The sequence below is a fragment of the Sus scrofa genome, chromosome 14 (genome assembly GCF_000003025.6).
Source record: "Sus scrofa isolate TJ Tabasco breed Duroc chromosome 14, Sscrofa11.1, whole genome shotgun sequence".
Classification (NCBI taxonomy): domain Eukaryota; kingdom Metazoa; phylum Chordata; class Mammalia; order Artiodactyla; family Suidae; genus Sus; species Sus scrofa.
The window spans coordinates 124,605,999-124,624,669 of NC_010456.5; the positions used below are offsets into that span (position 1 = coordinate 124,605,999).

The window sequence follows — 18,671 nt, forward strand, 5'->3', positions numbered from 1 at the left end:
AGGAGTGTTATACACACTCACATTTTTAAGCAGCTTTCTTGAGATATAATTTAAATACTATGAAGTTCACAGACTCAGTGTGTACAGTTCAATGGTTTTGAGTATATTTGCAGGGTTGTGCAACTATTACCGTAACCTAATTTTAGAACCTTTTCATCATCTCAGTAAGAATCCTCCTAAATAGACATTTCTCCAGAGAAGATACATAAATGACCAATAAGCACATGAAAAGATGCTCAGTGTCATTGGTCATTAAGGAAATGCAAGTCAAAACCATAATGAGGTATCATTTCACACCCACTAGGAAGGCTAAAAGGGAAGACAGACAGTAACAAGTGTTGACAGGGATATGGAGAAATTAGACCCCTCCTCTGCTCCTGGTGGGATTGCAAAATAGTGCAAGCACTTTAGGAAATGGTTGGGCAATTCCTCAAAATGTTAAACAAATAGTTACCATGTGTTCTAGCAACTCTACTCCAAGAGAATTGAAGACATATGCCCGCACAAAGCCTTGTACACTGATGTTTGCAGCAGGGTATTTCTAATAGCCAAAATATGGAAACAGTACAAAACTCCAATGGATGAATGGTTAAATAAAACGTGCTTCATTCATCAAGGCAAAAATAAACATGGAGTTCCCATTGTGGCTCAGCAGAAATGAACCTGACAAGCATCCATGGGGACGCAGGTTCGATCCCTGGCCTTGCCCAGTGGGTTAAGGATCCAGTGTTGCTGTGAGCTATGGTGTAGGTCGAAGACATGGCTTGGATCTGGTGTTGCTGTGGCTATGGTGTAGGCTGGTGGCTACAGCTCCAATTTGACCCCTAGCCTAGGAACCTCCATATGCCTAGCCCTAAAAAGACATACACACACAAAAGCAAAGAGAAACAGACAGGACTACATTAAATTCAAAACCTTACACACAGCCAAAGAAACAACAAAATGAAAAGGCAGCTGACTGAATTGGAGAAAAGTTTTGCAAACCGTGTGTCAGTAAGGTGTTAATATCTAAAAAATGTAAAGAACTCATGCAAGCAGTAACAACCCAACAGTCTAGTTAAAAAGTTGGGCAGAAGAACTAAGTAGACATTTTTCCAGTGAGGACATCAAAATGGCCAGCAGGCAAGTGAAAAACACACTTAGTTAAAACATACCAAGTGGAAGAAGCCAAGACCTAAATGGCCACTTATTATATGATTTTGTTTATGTAAAATAGTCTGGAATAGGCAAATCTGTGGAGACAGAAAGTAGATTCGTCATTGCCAGGAGATGTGGGAGAGGGAGTGGCGACTGGGTGTAAGGCTTTTCTGGGGGGGGGGTGAAGAAAATGTTTTGGGCTTAGTGGTGATGGTTGTGCAATTTTGAATTACACTAAAAACCACTGAACTGTGTGTTTTAAAATGGTGAATTCTATGGTATGTGAATTGTGTTACTATTGATATAATATTTGATCATGAAACTTTTGTGCCCGTTACATACACACAAACATTTGCAGAAGAAGTTACCTGCTGTTGTAAATTTAGGACTGAAAGTCAAAAATGATTGGGTGACTTTGACTTAAACGACTCCGCCTTGCTCTCGTGTGGAAAACGATGAGCCAGTTGCAGGGATTTGGTACTGAGAGGCACTTTTTAGAGCTCACCTGGTGTCTCTTCCAACCCCTTATTTTCTGGAGGAGGTTGCTGAGGTCGAGGAAGGGCAGGTGACAGGGGATTTGGCCCGGACCACAGGGTCGCACTGCTGGTCCAGTAGCCCCCATGGGACTGTCCTTCCCCACCTCACCCCACCCTCCCCTTCTCCTCCCTCAGTGATGAGTTGAGCCTCTTCTCAGCAGGGTCGAAAGTCATAACTACAGGCTGGAGCGTATGATTCATGACCCAAGAAGTGCAGAGGCGCACTGAGCATGCGCCCGATGAGGGCCCTGTGGGTGGAGGAAGGGCCTCTTTACGTGTCTGGACAAGGTTGCCTCTTCCTCGGGGACGTGCGTGGTTGGCCCTTGTGTATCCCAGGATGACTGTAAGACAACAAGCAAGAAAAAGAGGCAGTAACTGATTCTTTGGCTTCGGTCTTGGGGTCACCGAGGACACCGAAGATTAAGCCACTCTGTCACGAATCAGAACAGAGGCATGTGGGCCGAATGGGATCAACACCCTCCCCAGAGCCCTTCACCCCTTTTCTTTGGGGGCAGTTTGAAACTCTGGGCTGATGAGCACAGCTCTACCCAAAACCCGTTTCACTCCCCTTCCCAGACAAAGGCAGTCCCCTAAAAGCAGATTTTGAAATGGCTAAGAAACCACGGTCACCAGCCACCTTGCTACTTTGTGGTAAGAAATACTGCCATCAGACCTCCCAGTGCTGTACCTCATGGTAACACAAAATTGGTAAAATGCAGCCAGCAATTGGCTCCCAAATGCCTAGAACCCTGGCCAAGGAGTAACAAGCTTGTTCCATCATCTCATTAATTTCGCCATAGCAAAGCTTTGCATTTTGTGCGATTAAATTTTTTGGACCCCATCTGTAGCTTTGTGAGAGTTATACTGTGTTAGGCTCTGCAGAAAGAGCACACACCGTTTCACCTTAGCCCAAAGCCTTTTATAGCAGCTTAGTCCCTTAGTCCAAACCCCATTAACATTTTTGTTTGTTTGTTTGTTTAGGGCCACATCCCCGGCATATGCAATTTCCCAGGCTAGGGGTTGAATCAGAGCTGTAGCCTCCTCCGGCCTACACCACAGCCACAGCGACATGGGATCTGATCCATGTCTGCGACCTATACCACAGCTTACAGCAATGCGGGATCCTTAATGCGTTGAGTGAGGCCAGGGATTGAACCTCTGTCCTCATGGCTACTATTCAGGTTTGTTACCACTGAGCCATAGTGGGAACTCAGAAACCCCATTCACATTTAAATATCATTTTTAGAATAGTTAAAATGACAAAACACTTTACCCTTTTTTTAAAAAAACTTTTATTTGGGGTGTGTTTTTCCATAAAGCTGCATTATTTTCCATGGGGATCCTTTTGAATGGTTATGTACTACTGCAGTGAACTGAGCTATTACAGTGTGTTATATCAGTCACATTTAGTTTGATTCCAGGATTTTTGTGCATTGCCAAAACCATCACCACCACCAAAAACTCCTGTAATCACCATCCCTGTACCTGTAGTGAGTATTCTTATGAATTATTTTTCACGTCTGTTCCATGCACTACCTGCATCATAATCGCAGGAGGTGGGGGTGGGGAGACAGGTTTAAATCGAGATGCTCAGGCCTGGTCTCACACCCACCCATGTGGACTCTGGGAGGATGGAATCTGAGAATCCCCAATATCAAGTCTCCTGAGGTACTTTCACGCTCACCAGAATATGAGACTAAAAAGATAAACTTCTTGGAATAGGCTGCTAGTTGGTTCATTAGAACTACCACTGATGGAGCGCGTACTAGGTACCAGGGGGCACTGGGCCCAGCATTCTGTTAGGTTCCCTACTTTAGCAGGTGTTACAGGAGTCTCTGGTTACGTGACTTTGCCCAGCTCAGCTGGCCGGTATGTCACAGCTCTGGGATCTGTGTCCTTGTCCTTCCAGTCCGTGTGTTGCTGTCAGCAGACATAAACAGCAGCCTGTCTGTGAGCCTTCACTCTCTGCCTAGTTTAGTCCTGTTGGAGAGAAATTAGAAACATCTTCTGGCTTCAGACATCCGGGTCTGGAGCCAGACACTGAGCTCAGAACAGACTCAGCTAGAAACACTGCACGGAATAAAGAAAGTGGAGGGAGTGGGGTTTCTTCTCCTTTCCCAGGGTCCAGGAGCTGGCAGGACTCTTACCTGAGCTTGGTCGGTCAGGGTCAGAGGTGAGCAGGTCAGGTGCAGGGGTGGAGAGGGTGGGCGGCCCAGGCATTTGTGTGCCGAGGCATGTGGGGTGTGGATGCCCCAGTGGACCTGTGGCCTGGTCCCTCATGTCCTTGAAATTAAATTTCCCTCTGACCACAGGCTGGTGGCTATGAAGAGGGGGGCCCAGACCCACTCGGAAAATCTGGATTGAAAGGGAAAATCAAAGCATACCTCTGGAGGGACCGAGGGATTTGGGGACCACAAGCGCTTTTTCTCCGATCCCGAAGCTTTGAACCCCTAGGAAAGAAGTACTATTTGGATGGGTGGGGAAGGGCGCTGTTTTGAGGAGAGAAGGCAAAGCCTAGCTGGGAAATAGGTAAGGATGCAGGGCCTCAGCCAGAGCCATGGGGAGAGTGCCAGGAGGAAGGCGCCCGGAGCGCCCGCTTTTGGTGAGTGGGGTTTTGTGACAATTTAGGCAGAACTACAGAGTAGGGGTCAGCAAGTCTTTTCAGCAAGGAGCCATAGAACAAATATTTTAAAGCTTTGCCGCCACGTGGTCTCAGCATCGCTAGTACATAAATGAACGGGCCCCCGTTTTCATGCCCATTTGGCCCACAGGCTGTAATTTGCTGGCCCCTGGAGAGGAAATGACCACTGGCTTTGGAATCAGCCTGGCTGGGTTTAAACTCCAGTTCTCACCTCCCCTTACCTGGTGAGGCAGGTGACTGGACAGGCCGTGTAATGCGATGGTTAGGAACTTGGGCTCTGGAAGTGGAGGGCTCAGGGGTCGAGTCCTGGCTCCACCACTCACGATCTGTGTGACCTCTCTCTGGACTCATGTATCTCAGAGCTGTGCTGAGAATGGTGTGAGCCAAGTACCTTCACACACACACACACTCTCTCACAGCACAGTGGTGCCAGGCACATGGCCAGTGCACAGTTAATAAGAGCAGTTAGTGTTACTGGTCTCTGAGCAGGGGATTCCTCCTCGGCTACCGTCCATGGACAGATTTGCCTAAAATCTATTGTGGTGAGTCCTTCTTTTCTGCCCAGTCGACACCCAGAGCTGGCAGGCCTCCCTTTGAGGACTTGTCCACCAGCATTCTGTGGCAGGATTTAGTAGGGATTCTGCACTAGGATCCCAGGCTCAGGCAACAGTCTTTGTGACTGGGCTGTGAGCATTAGAGCATCTTGGCATCCTGATGAGACGGGACCGTCTTCACCTGCCCTGATGTGAAAGTAGTCAAATGATTCAGCCTTTCAGCACCCAACCCTGAACTTGGAAGTGGGCCGGAAAGGCCTGATCATGGAAAGGACCCTCATCAGACCTTATATGAAAGCTCTGTCCTTCACGTTCATGGATTCTTAGGCAGCTCAGTTACCTGCTTTCCCACCTCGGGACATGTTGACCTATAACAAGAAGGGCGTGGCACAGGGCTGGGGGCTAGGGGCTGGGTGTTAGATGGGGTGGGAATTGTCCTCCAGACATCCGTGGGGAGAGAAAGCAAATACACACAGCAAGAATGGCATTATTGCATAATACAACAGCTGGGCAGTGAGTGTCCAGGGGAAAACTCCATTTCTCTTTGCCTTGCTATGGTTTAGATGGGGAGGGGGTGACATCTCATTGCTGGAATTGTCCCTTTGAGCCTCTCCTGGGAGAAGTGTCATTTCAGGCTCTCATTCCACCTTCACCGCTGGAGGACTGACTCATTCTTTGCTTTTTCCTTCTCGGTGAGCTCAGAGGAGGGCGCACAGAGACAGGCCTTGCTCTGAAGTACCTTCTCCGCAAAGGGTTCCCTGGGGGCAGAAATGCCTCTGTGCCCCAGGTCCTCCTCATCGTCACCGACGGGAGGTCCCAAGGGCACGTGGCCGAGCCTGCCGAGCAGCTGAAGCAAAGGGATGTCACTGTGTTTGCCGTGGGGGTCCGCTTCCCCAGGTAAGAGACTTGGTCACCCTGGGTCAGCCCTCTGGGTCAGCCTGGGGACTTCATAGCCACAGAAAAGAGGGGAGCTGGAAAGCCATCCTGGTCCTTCCAGGATCTGTGTTTCCCTTGCTTTGCCATATCGTCTGTCGCCTGCGCACGGGGAGCTCCAAGTCTTTGTGAGTCTGAGTTTGCATCATCTTTAATTTAGTCCAGATGGTTGATTTCACATGCCAGAAACTTTATTTAGACAGAGGTTGAAATTCATGGACACACCTCACTGCACTGAGTGGGTCAGGGACTTCAGTGCCATTAATATTCTTTCTACCCCCAGTTGCATTGTCTGTGCCGTTTGCTCAGCCTGGTTCTCTCAGGAAGCTGGGACTGTGGGTGTGGACAGCACCCCAGCTCACATCTTGCCATGAGAAACAAAGACTCATTTCCCCAGTTTCAGGTTGAATAATCCAAGAATGTGCTCTGCTTAGTCTGCGTCCCAGACCCACTCCTGAGACCAGGAGAGTCGGGGTCCATGCCTGGCTGCCCCCTTCTCTAATTCCATTTCTCCAGATGCTGAAATAGGCCTTCCTAGAAGAGAGGGGGCACAGGTCCTCAATGCTCTCAGCCCTAAAAATGGAGGTGACCTTTGGGGCTGTCATTGTGGGGATCAAGTGAAGTGACTCCTGTCTGGGCACCTCGCCTTTACGTAGAAATCTCTGTGACTTTTAGTGTGGTTGTTCCTTGGTATTCAAAGAGGGCTGCCATAGACACCAAAACCCTCGGATGCTTATGTCCCTTAGTTGCCCCCCATATCGGTGGATGTGGAACCCAGATAGGGAGGACCAACTGCGTTTTTTATTCTCTCAATCAGTAAACATCAGTTGTCTTCCTTGCACCAAACACTATTCTAGTTCTCAGGGTGCAGAGACAATACAGAACTCTGCCCTCCTGGAGCTTCTGTTCTAAGAAAGGAACTAGATAACAAGAAAGTGAAGGAATAAATAAGTAATACAATTTCAGGTGGAAATAAAATACAAAGGACAAAAATAAAATTGGTAAGAGGTTACAGAGTGGTGGGCATGGGAGGACAGCTATTTTGTTTTTTGTCTTTTTACAGCCACACCTGCAGCATATGGACATTCCTGGGCCAGGGGTCAAATCAGAGCTGCAGCTGTGCCCTATGCTGCAGCTTGCAGCAACACTGGATCCTTAACCTACCAAGGAAGGGCTGGGATTGAACCCGAATCTTCAGAGACCATGTCGGGTCCATAACCTGCTGAGCCACAACGGGAACTCTAGGACAGCTATTTCAGACAGGGGGTTCTGGCAAGGCTCTTTTGAGGAGTTGGTTTTTTGAGCAGAAACTCAAGTGAAGTGAGGAACAAGCCTTCCAGAAAACAGGGAAAAGAGGAGGCAAGATAGGCAAATGGCACGTGCAAAGGCCCTGAGGCAGGAGCAGCTAGCTTCGTGTATTAGAGAAACAGTAAGACAGCCAGGGAGTGGCTGGAGCCCAGCAAGCAAGAGGTGAATGGCAAGAAATAAGGTAGAAGAGGAGCCAGGTCTAGAGACATGTGAGTTCCTGTAGAGACTTGGAAGTTTGTTGTGAGTCGTCTGGGAAATCTTTAGGGGCTTTGGAGCAGGGAGATTCCATGAATTAGCTTACATTTTTAGAAGATCACGCTGGCTGCCAGGTAGAGAATAGGCTGGTGGATGGGGCAGAGGGAGAAACAGTAAGAGGGGAAGTGGAGACTCTCGTTAGGAGGCTTGGGAGCAGCTCACATGCAAGGTGATGGTGGCTTGTAGTAGGGAAGCAGCTGTGACCCTGCTGAGGCGTGGTTGGCTATTGGACAAGGCAGACCAGTGGCATGACCAGCTTCCTGGATGTGGGTGTATTGAGAGGAGAATCGAAGCTTTTGGCCTGAGCCCCAGCATGAACGCTGGTGCTCTTTATTGAAATGGGAAAGACCAGGAGAGGAAGAAGGCAAACGGAGTTCTGTGTCAGCCCCTTCTGAGTAGAAAAGCTGAGCAGGGAGGTGGATATAAGAGAACCCAGGAGAAAGGACAGGCCTTGAGACTGAAATTGAGGATGGTATTTAAAGCCTGAATAAGATCGCCTGGAGGGAGAGAGCAGCATGAGAGGACGACCAGGGACCAGCATGTCCAGGTCAGAAAGAGGAAGATGAGAGGAGGCATCTGAGATTGCAGGTACTGCAGGGCTGTCCTGCACTGTGCTGTGTCCTGGTGGCAGTGGTGACCACTGCTGTCATTGTTGGCACTGCCAGTAGGTTGGTATTAAACACACGCTGCGTTATCGTTGGCTCTTTCTGTGTCCTCAGATATAAGGAATCTAAGCCCTTTGAGAGAGGAGAGGGGACATTGCTTCACGGCTCCCTGCCCCCCCTCGTCCCCACGCAGTGCTGAAAAGAGGGCCTTGCATATAGTGGTTGCCCAAAGGTTTGTCACGGAGGATGGAATCTACTACAGGGTGGAAATACTGGCCTGTGCCTGGGCTTTTTCTTCAACTACTAGCTGGACTAGTGCTTCTCGAACTACAAAAAACAGACAAAATTGGAGTTCCCACTGTGGCACAGTGGGCTAAGGATCCAGCGTTGTCTCTGTGGTGGCTTGGGTTGCTGCTGAGGCTCAGGATCAATTCCCCAGCCCAGCACAGTGGGTTAAGGATCATAGGTCACAGTTGCACCTCGGATTCAGTCCCTGGCCCAGGAACTTCCACATGCCATAGATGTGACGACAAAAAAAAAAAAAAAAAAAAAAGACAAAATAGAAGCTCAGATGCTTATTATTTGACCCAAGAGACATGCAGTGACTCTGATAAGTTGCCATACAATTAGTTTCTAAATGCTGTTGTCTGTGCTTATCAGATTCTGAATCAGGGTGAAACAGTTTGGGGACTGCTCTGGCATCCTTTGAGCATCCCTGGCTTAGAGAAGTTAAGAAGCTATTGCCCAGGAGAGAGGAGCCATCGCCCAGATCTGAAGGGCTGAGCTGCAGACACAGGAAGCCTCTGAGGAAGCCTGCTGGGCTCCCAGGCCCACCTGATCCCTCCCCCCACCGTTAGCAAGAGGCCAGCCTGCTGTCGACCAGAGGTTTTCCAAGTGTGTTCCTCGGACCAGCAGTATCAGCATCACCTGGGAGCTTGTGAGAAATGCACACACGTGGGCCGCTGTCCATCAAATCCAAAACTCTCGAGTGCAAGGAGGCTCAGTCTGTGTCTTCTGGCCCTCGGTGATTCTGATGCCCGCCCAAGTCTGAGAACCACTGCAGCGGGCAGCATGAGGCTCTGCCTGAGAGTAAAGCCTGCTGCTGCTTCAGACTCCTTTAGTGTATATTGAGCCGCTTCTCTGATGGTCTCACCTCTGGCTGAGCATCTGAATTACCCAGGGAGCTTTTAAAAAGGTCTCTTTGGGGGCCCGGGGAGCTGCCCACCCAATGCTAATGTGAGCTGGGAACTGAGAAGCCCCTTGGGTGTTCCAGGCGCTGTCCTAGGTACTGGGCAAAAGGTGGCTTCAGAGAATGGAGAGTTTTACATAAGGGAGTCTGGAGATACATGAGGGTTTTGCCATATTGCCAAACCTTGGTCTGTTTTGGTGAATTTTTGAAGGGCAGGATGCCATATGCATTACTGACTGTCTTGTCTTCGTAAGAACAGGTTTCTCACCATCATTTAACCCTTTCTTCCTGCCTGAGGGGAGGATAACCCACACACTGTTTCTGTTCTGGGTGCCAGCAGTGCCCTCTGGCTGTCGAAGTCTGCCAGCTGCCTCCTCTAGAGGTCCCACGTCGCTCGCTGGCCTTTGAGCTCTTTCCACTGCTTGGGATTACTAGCTGTTCCTGTGTGTTCTTCCCGTGCAGTCACCTAGAACCACTTGCCTTCATTTCCTTTCTGGTTAAATTTTTCTCACCAGCTATGGATTCCAAAACCAGACAGCTAGATCTGTTGGGACTGTGTCTTAGATAAGAGCCCAAGTGCGAGGCTATCCTCCGAGGAAATCCGTCCACTATAGCTTGTGCACATCACGACCCGTAGCTGAGTGTCCTTGAGGTCTTTCTCTGGCCCACTTCTAGCCCTTACCTGCATCCTAGAGGGCTGAGCTCGCAGCAAAGTGGCTCCTGCATCAGTGGGTGGCAGGGGCTGTCTCTGAGGAGCCCAGCATCTGGGAGGGGGTGGGCAGGAGTGCCAGCCAGTGAGCTATAGTGACTTCTCCGCTGGGGCCGGGGCACAGGTGGGAGGAGCTGCACATTCTGGCCAGTGAGCCAACGGAGCAGCACGTGCTGATGGCCGAGCAGGTGGAGGACGCCGCCAACGGCCTCTTCAGCAGCCTCAGCAGCTCTGCCATCTGTACCATCACCTCTCCAGGTGAGTAAGAAGCTGGAAGGAGTGGCCTTGCCCACACAGATGTGGGGTGGGGGTGGGGAAGGGTCCCCAAGGCCAGAGGTCAGGACTCAGGAGACTCCCCAGAGAGGAAGGGCAAGAGGAACGGGCCCCTGCAACTTGGCCCTGGGGCCCTCTGCTCCATTCTTCCCCCCTGTGTCAGGCTCTATGGGGTCCTTGGCTGGAAATTCTGAGCTTGTCTCATAGGGTAGAGAGGCTCAGGTCTCAGGGCCCAGATCTGGTGGGGCTCCCATGCCTGTATCTCTTGCTTGGGAAGACGAGCCAGCTCCCCTGTCATGGTCAGCACAGGGAGGGCTCCATCTGGGGGCGAGACCCCTGTACTCATAGTCATCTTTGTGAGGGTCCCCCCAGGAGCTAGAGTGAAGTGTTTCATATAAAACATTCACGTGCTCACAGGATGGAAGAGCTGGGTGGGGTGGGGCCTGCGCAGAGGAGATGCTCGGAGACTGGCTGCCCCTCCCCCGAGTGCTCTGCGCAGCAGGAACCAGGGCTGAGGGTGGTGCAGCCACAGGTCGCACAGAAGGCATAACCCTGTCTTTCCCATCTCGTCCATGCGCGGCGGACACAGACTGCAAGGTCCAGCCTCACCCCTGTGAGCGCAAGACACTGGAGACGGTCAGGGAGCTTGCCGGCCACGCCCCATGCTGGAGAGGATCTCGGGGGACCGACGCTGTGCTGGCTGCACTCTGTCCCTTCTCCAGGTTCGTCCAAAGGTCTGGGGCCAGAGCCTGAGGGCACAGCCTGGGCAGGGATGGCTGAGTCCTTGTGAGCTACAGCCATGGAGCATGTGACAAGGATCGGAGGAGACCTGGGAGGAAGCCAGGCACAGAGCTCTGGGACACAGGCAGGGTCCCAGTGACTCATTGTCACAGTCTTGTAGACATACCCCCTAGGCGCCCAGGGTGAGTGATGGGGGCAGAGTCACGGCCATTCTGGAAGGCTGGTAAGTCAGCCGAAAGCTGGTCCCACAGAGAAGTGGTCTGGCTTTGGGACAGTGGTCTGGTAATTTGGTTCCTCTGAGCACCAGTTTCCATATTTGTAGGGGCTGAGTGAGGCAAGTGGCTCAAGATCCTTGATGAATTCCAGTTGTGGAGGCCGTGGGGGCTGCTGGATTCAGGATGGAGCTCAGGCATTCAAGGGGCACCTGCTGCCTGGCTGTCAGCCACTGCCCTGCTAATCCGGACACCCCTCCCCCCCGCCCGCTGCCGCAACCCTGGCACTTTTCCAGACCACCTCCAACATGCCACCTGGTCAGTGCCTGGTGACCCCGCCCTGTCATCCTTTCTGGAGGGCCAAGGTCACGTTTGAACGAGCTGCACCTTGGCCCCTGGGCCTGGCCTCAGCAGTAAGATCAGAGCACGCACACAGCAATAAGTGGATTGGCCGAGAAGCCATGGGGGCCGTGCTGGGCCGATGCAGAGTCCAAACGCCATCCCAGCAGGGAAGAGCTGTGCCCTGCATTGGGTCACAGGAAGTGGGGCCTCGAGCCATGTTGGGGGCTGCTAGAGGCTCTCTCTGAACCTGAGCTTTTAAGTGAAAGGAGGTAGTTCTTCATTCCTTGGTGAACACGTGTAAATGCCCACTCTGAGCCACACAGTGGGCAGGCAACAAGGAGATGGCACGGTGACTCATGACTCCAGAGAGAGCCTTCCAGGTGCTGCCCATCATGGAGAAAGGGGCTACCTGAGCAGACTTGAAAGATGTGGGAACCATCCAGAGGCATCCAGAGCCAGGAGCCCTGGGAGAGGCTGGGGGATCGAGTACACGTCATGGCTTTGTGCTCAGACCCTGGAGGCGCCACTGCTAATGAGCTGGGAAGGCCCTGCTGTCTATCTCTATATTTAGAAAGGGGGTGATAACAGGACCTGCCCCAGGATTGGTGGGAGCACACAAGAGTTAATATGTAGAACGCACTGAGACTGCGGGCTCCTAGAATAATGCATATTGTAAGCTTTTCATCAATCCCCTCATTCAAGAAATACAGGGAATTCCCACTGTGGCACAATGGGATCAGTGGTGTCTTGGGAGCGCTGGGACTCAGGTTCGACCCCCAGCCCGGCACAGTGGGATAAGGGTCTGGTATTGCCACAGCTGTGGCGTAGGTTTCCATTGCAGCTCAGAGCTGATCCCTAGTCTGGGAACTTCATATGCCTCAGGGTGAGCACAAACAGAAAAGAAAGAAAAAGAAATAGGCTCTTCTAAGCTCACAGAACTTCCCCAGGTCCTGGGGATTCTGCATGAGCACCTCACAAACAAATCCGCCCTGGAGAGCAAGAGGCAGCCATAAACACAGTGAATACCTAAGTGAGCTCTTAGGTGGTGCTAAGTGCTGTCGGGAAAGAACGCAGGCTGGGGTTGTGGTTTTGTGACAGGGAAGGCCTTGCGCAGCATGTGGCATCTGAGTCCAGACCTGATGGAGGTGGAGGACTAGCTGAGTACAGGCCATGGCCTGTGGACAGTGTTTGCTCAAGGCTGGCTCCCTGTACAGGCTTGGGTGGGGAGGGCAGGGCCTGTGGAGCTTTCTGGGCTAGGACACGTCATTTTATGAGGCCACTGGGAGTAGATGCAGAGGGGGAGAAGAGTCCTCGGTAATGAGCTGGTGGCTCGGTCAAGTTGATGTCAGCCACCCCTTGAGTCCTTCATAGACTTGGCTTTTATCCCGAGTGGATGTTTTGCCTCAGGAAAGACCCTGCCCTCAGGTGAGCCCATTGAGCTCACCTGGCCCTCAGGTGGGCAGCCCTGGCTGGAGTCTCACTACGAGACACCCTCTCAGAAAGTTTTAGAGAACTTTGTGGCCAAGGACCAGAGAGTCTCCTTAGATGACGCCATCTTTAGAGCTGCCACCAGCCAAGAGGGCAGACTTTCTGCCCAAGGGACAAGGAGCCCTTCCTGCTGCAGCCGCCCCATTGCCCTACAGACTTAGGAGAGCAGGGAGGCCCAGGGGGCAGGGTGCCTGGGCTTTGGAGGTGGGTCTTGGATCCCAGCTCTGCTGCGTTCTGATAGCCGTGTGGCTTTGGGCAACTTAACTCAGCCCTGTGAACCCATTTCCCCATCCGGAAGAGATACTGTCTCTTCAGGTAGCTGTGGACTTGAGGTGACAATAGGGACAGCTGGAGTATGGAAGCCAGCATAGGAATGGTGGCGATCAAATAGACCTCAGAGGTGGAGATGAGTGGTTTGCAAACCCTCCTGAGCTGCGGAGCCTCGTGTGGACACTTGTTGTGCAAACCAGAAAAAGCACATTCGAGGTGGGGGCTGAGGCACTGGGGGAGCCCTGCACACACCATCTCCTTCCCTCTCCGCTGAGGTTCCGGGGAAAGCAGCTGAAACCTACAGACAGAGTGACTGCGTAGAAGAGGGAATTGGAGACCAGAGAAGGAGCGTAACTTGCCTATTATCTAATCTCAGTACTTCCTGCACCTGCTGCATCGTGTGGGGCCCAGAAAGGAACTTGTAAGAGAAAGCTGCTCCCCTAGTTCAGAGTATTGGACATGGATTGCTTTAACTTCTGAAATGATAACCAACTGACAGTATCTTTTTTTTTTTTTAATTACCTTTGAGTAGTTTGAAACACCTCCCACTCTCCATGCAGGTAAAGGTGGGGTAGAATCAAGAAAGAAAAGTCTCTTGACTCGCTTCTGCATCGGCATCCTCTGTCAGCTCTGAGTTTCTAAATCACCTCTCCTCTTAAACTTCTCATCTCTACCATTTGCTTCCTTGGGTTGTAGCTGGAAGAGAGTGTTCTTATCTCACCCTGCCACCTGCTACAGGACTACCTGCCCAGGTACAGTCTGCCTCTTGGCTTCTCCTCTTCTTTCCGGCCCTGGGACTCAGCTGGCTCCCAGGGGCATTTGGACTCCTGGGGCAGAAAGGGGGGTTGTTGGGCCCAGCTCCAGGGCAGAGAGATGTGTTCACACCGTACTTCTCCCTCCCTTGTTCAGTGGTGCTTTTTCACCGAGGATGGGGTGAAGGCTTTGGAATGACTTCCTTAACCAGGTCGCCTTGTGTTGACAACAGGCAGAGAGGGGCTTGCCCTGAGCACCAGCTTTGCACACAGCCTCACATCCAGCTCCAGACTCTGGGCGAGACACCTGAGCCTCACTTTCCTCCTGTGTAAAATGGGGATAATGTTTGCCCCATGTCTGGACCCCCATTTCCCTGCTCTGGATGATAGGGCGTATCTTGCCTGGGATCCTGGTGACGGTGCAATAGATGATGCTCCCTGGGGGGCTTCATCAGCCACAGAGTCCCACGCAAACAGGAGGACCGGTCAGAACCATTAAGATCATTCAGCCGGGCTCCCCAGTGGGCCCTCCCTGCTCCTCGCCCAGGGTCTGGTGCACGCATGGACCCAGGAGCACAGACTCGCACTGGAGTGTGTTGGCATCAGCCCTCGTGTGGATTTGCTACGCCTGATGAGGTCAGGAGCCTGCCCTCTGAAGGCAGAGCAGCGAAGGGCTTTATGTGCATCTCATATTAAAGTTTCAACATTACTGACCTCTGACACATGGAAGGAACTGAAGGTGGGGTTGTTTCTGCTCAGAAATAAAAACTCAAGGACTTAGGGTTTTGGAACCTGCGTGACCTGGGTTTGAGTCCCAGCTCTGCCCCTTTCCGAGTCTGTGACCTTCAGGACTCACTGTTTGTTGAGTTTCAGCTTCCTGTCTGTGACATGGGGACTCACAGTGTCTGCTTCATCTGGTTGAATGCATGAAGCAAGATCATGCCCGTAGGACTTAGCACAGTACCTGGGCCCATAGTAGCTGCTCAGGGAAAGGCCACTGTTAGTGGTGTTACAAGCACCCAGTTGTTTCCACAAACTCCAGCTGACAGAACTGCAGGCCTAAGTGCCCAGAATTAACTCCACTAATTCCTCCTTTACAAAAGTATACACTTTAATTACAGTGATGTGACTAAGTAATAGCATCATATTTTTAAAGTATTGAGGGTCCAGACTCCTACACATAAATTTGGGGGAGGGACACACTTTAAGTCCATCACACAGGTTCCCGGTATCAAAGCCAGGAGCCAGATCCCACTGGACCTGGGTAATTCACACAGGGCCCTACTGAGCCCACCACTGAGCGTCTCTTCCCACCCACGCCCTGTCCCCCTTACGCACTTCTCTTGTTTCCCTTCTCTTCGCTACACGTGTTGAGGCTCTTTTCCTAGTGCATCTGGGGAGAGGAAGGGGCTGGGCCCTGGTGGGCAGGGCGGCCAAATCCCTTCACACCAGGCTGTTGACAGGCCCCTCTCTGATAGGCCCCTGTGACTCGCAGCCATGCCAGAATGGAGGCACGTGTGTTCCAGAAGGACCGGACAGGTACCACTGCCTCTGCCCACCGGCCTTCAGAGGGGAGGCTGACTGCGGTACGTGTGCAGGGGGGGCGTCCCAGACTCTGACCTTTGTGGAGCAGTGGCGCCCATGCTCCTGCTTCTCACCTGCCACCCTCTCAGCTACAAGGTAGAAACTGGACCTAGAGTTAGTGCCACCTGCTTCCTAAGTTCACCGTTGATCTGATGTCTCAAATGAGACCCCGAGGGCTCTGTGGACATGTGTCTCAGGTGGTAGAGCCCTAGGTGGGACCCGACTCCCGGCTTCTTAGCTTTACAGTGGCTGCTGCTTGACCTTTGAGCATCATTGAGCCCAGCTGCAGGCTGGAGCCAGCCCAACAGGGTCCTGGCTGTGGCAGAGTCTCCTTCTCTCTTCCAAGAAGAGTGAGGAACCTCAACTCCTTTTGGTTTTAAAACTGTGAAATGAAGATTATAATTGACTTGGCCCCTGTGGTTATGGGAATTTGAAATAAGACTGTGTATATGAGTACTTATGTAGAGAGTACTTCACACATAGGACAGGCCTGGTTAAATGATAACTTTTTTTTTTTTTTTTTTTTTTGGTCTTTTTAAGGCTGCACCGCAGCATATGGAAGTCCCCAGGCTAGGGGTCAAAGCAGACTGTAGCCACTAGCCTAAGCCACAGCCACAGCCACGCCAGATCCAAGCCACATCTGCAACCTACATTGCAGCTCACAGCAACACCAGATTTCTAACCCACTGAACGAGGCCAGGGATCAAACCCACATCCTCATGGATGCTAGTCAGGTTCTTAACCCCCAAGCCACCATGGGAACTCTCTATATACCTTTTTAAAAACTGTAGTGCTGGGTCAATAGGAGATTATATGGGAAAAAAACATATCTTGACCTCCTATCTCACAAACTACACGAAAGCAATTCCAGATGGATCATAGATTTCAATGTAAAAGGCAAAGCTCTGAAGCTTCTGGAAGAAAAGACAGGAGTGTTGTCTTTGTGATCTCGGGGTAGACAAAAGATTTCCCCAAGAGGACATAGGAAGCACTAACCATAATGGAAAAAATTTACAGGTTAGATTTTTCTTTTGGAAAAGTAGTGAGAGGTGGAGATGCTTGGTGGCAGCCAGGGGGCACTGTGTCCAGCCCCATCCCCCTCCTGGGCAGGAGGCAACCCAGGCCCCACGTGGCGGTTGGGCGACCCGGGTGGGACAGTGGTCTGTGGGCCCCACAGCCTGACAGCTGCTACGGTCCTGACAGCCCCGAAGCTGAGCGTGGAGTGCAGAGTGGACATCCTCTTCCTACTGGCCAGCTCGGCGGCCGCCACCCCAGAGGGCTTCCAGCGGGCCAAGGCCTTTGTGAAGCGGTTTGCACAGGCAGTGCTGGGCGAGGCGTCCCGGGCACGCGTGGGCGTGGCCCACTACAATTCCAAGCTGGCAGTGGCCGTGCCCGTGGGCGAGTACCTGGACGTGCCAGACCTGGTCCGGAGTCTCGACGGCGTGCCCTTCGGCGGCGGTCCCACCCTGACCGGCAGGGCCTTGCAGCAGGTGGCAGAGCGCGGCTTCGGGAGCGCCGCCTGGACGGGTCAGGACCGGCCCCGCAGGGTGGTGGTCCTGATGACTGAGGCGCGCTCGCAGGACGAGGTGGCCGGCCCGGCACTTTTCGCGAGGGCCCGGGAGCTGCTCCTGCTGGGTGTGGGCAGTGAGGCTGTGCAGGCGGAGCTGGAGGAGATCACGGGCAGCCCGGAGCGCGTCATGGTCTACACCGGCCCACAGGACCTGTTCAACCAAATCCCGAAGCTGCGGGGGCACCTGTGCAGCCAGCCACACCCAGGTAAGGACCAGTACCCATGCCGGTACCAGCTGTCGGCCAGCAGGTTTGTGGCAGGCTCTGGCTCCTTTTGGTTCCTACTTAACCAGGGCCAGTGCTGGGGGCTGGACCCACAGCCCAATCTGTTTACGTACCAGCCCGTGCAAGGAGTAACTTCTCAGCTTACCAACAGTAGCACCTCCAGAGGGGCCTTGGGGAGCATGAAGTACGACAAGCAACATCCTCCCTAGTACAGAGTAAGCTCAGCGTGAGCACTCAGAATTGTAGGTATTGCCCTTTATGGTCACTGTTGATAACAAGCTCTGGATCTACTACGCAAGCTCTAAAAGAGCAGCGCCCCAGTTTCTTTTTGGTGGCCCACAGGAAAAAAAATGCATTCCAGCACATGCTCATGCCCACAGGCAGACACGAGTGGAACAAAACCGTCACGAGACGATGCTTGGCCTTTCTCCCTGGGGTGCGTTCTGACATTACTCTGTTCAGTTGCACCACCCGTGTGGATTTCATGATTTCCGGAGAGTTCTGCCTGGGGGGGTGGACATGCGCGTGGGCAGGAGCCTGGCCTGTGGTCAGAGGTGTAGCAGCTGCAGCGCTTCTTCTGCAGGGCTCCCCGGTTTCTCTGCAGAGGTGGGAAGTGGGAAGTTGCCTGTGGAATTCAGCTCCTCAGCCCCAGCTGTCCCTCTCACTGGAGGTGAGACTTTGCTGTGGGCGGGGACAAGGAACAGGTGTCCACCCGCCCACCTCCACTGTGCCCCTCTGGTCTCATTTCCCCTTGGCGGCCCGAGGGGTTCTTTAAAAAACATTTGAGAATTGCAGGAAAATTGTAACAGTATATCGTATACTGTGTAAGGAGTCTATCCCAGATACTCCACACCCAGGGTCCCTCTTAGAAGATGTTAGCCAGGTACAGTTGTCACAATAAATGAAACCAAATGGATGCACTGTTATTTATTAAAGTCTACACTTCATTCAGATTTCCTTAGTTGTTTAATGCCCTTTTTCTGTTCCTAGGATCCCATCCTGGCACCACGCTATATTTAGTCTTCATGTCCTTTTTCTTAGACTCTTCTTGGCTGTGACAGTTTCTCAGACTTCTCTTGTGCTGGAGAGGTTTTTAAGAATCAATGAGAGCCTCTTACTCCAGACTCGACACCATTCCAGTGGCTCCCCTCTGCACTTGGAATGACAGCCGAACTCCTTCCGCTGGCATCTGAGAGCTGTGGTCCAGCCCCTGCAGGCCTCTCTGTGGCTCCTGCCTGGAGGGGTGGAGGGGGGGGCCACACCAGCTGGAAGCACCCCCCAGCCCCTAACCCCAGCCACCCCTGCTGGTCCCTCTCAGAGCACCTTGCTCTTTTCCTCCACCGCTGCT

The 18,671-nt window shown here is 52.2% G+C and overlaps 1 protein-coding gene across 1 annotated transcript in view; it reads left to right on the forward strand.

Annotated features, from left to right (window-relative positions):
* The window catches only part of VWA2 (von Willebrand factor A domain containing 2), a 54,341-nt gene that overhangs the window by 28,579 nt on the left and 7,091 nt on the right, over positions 1-18,671 (forward strand). Inside the window, exons 9-14 of the mRNA XM_021073714.1 lie at positions 5,571-5,765; positions 9,992-10,125; positions 10,730-10,862; positions 13,890-13,945; positions 15,424-15,531; positions 16,733-17,305. Of these exons, the coding sequence (XP_020929373.1) occupies positions 5,571-5,765; positions 9,992-10,125; positions 10,730-10,862; positions 13,890-13,945; positions 15,424-15,531; positions 16,733-17,305 (1,199 nt within the window). The remainder of the gene's footprint in view (positions 1-5,570; positions 5,766-9,991; positions 10,126-10,729; positions 10,863-13,889; positions 13,946-15,423; positions 15,532-16,732; positions 17,306-18,671) is intronic.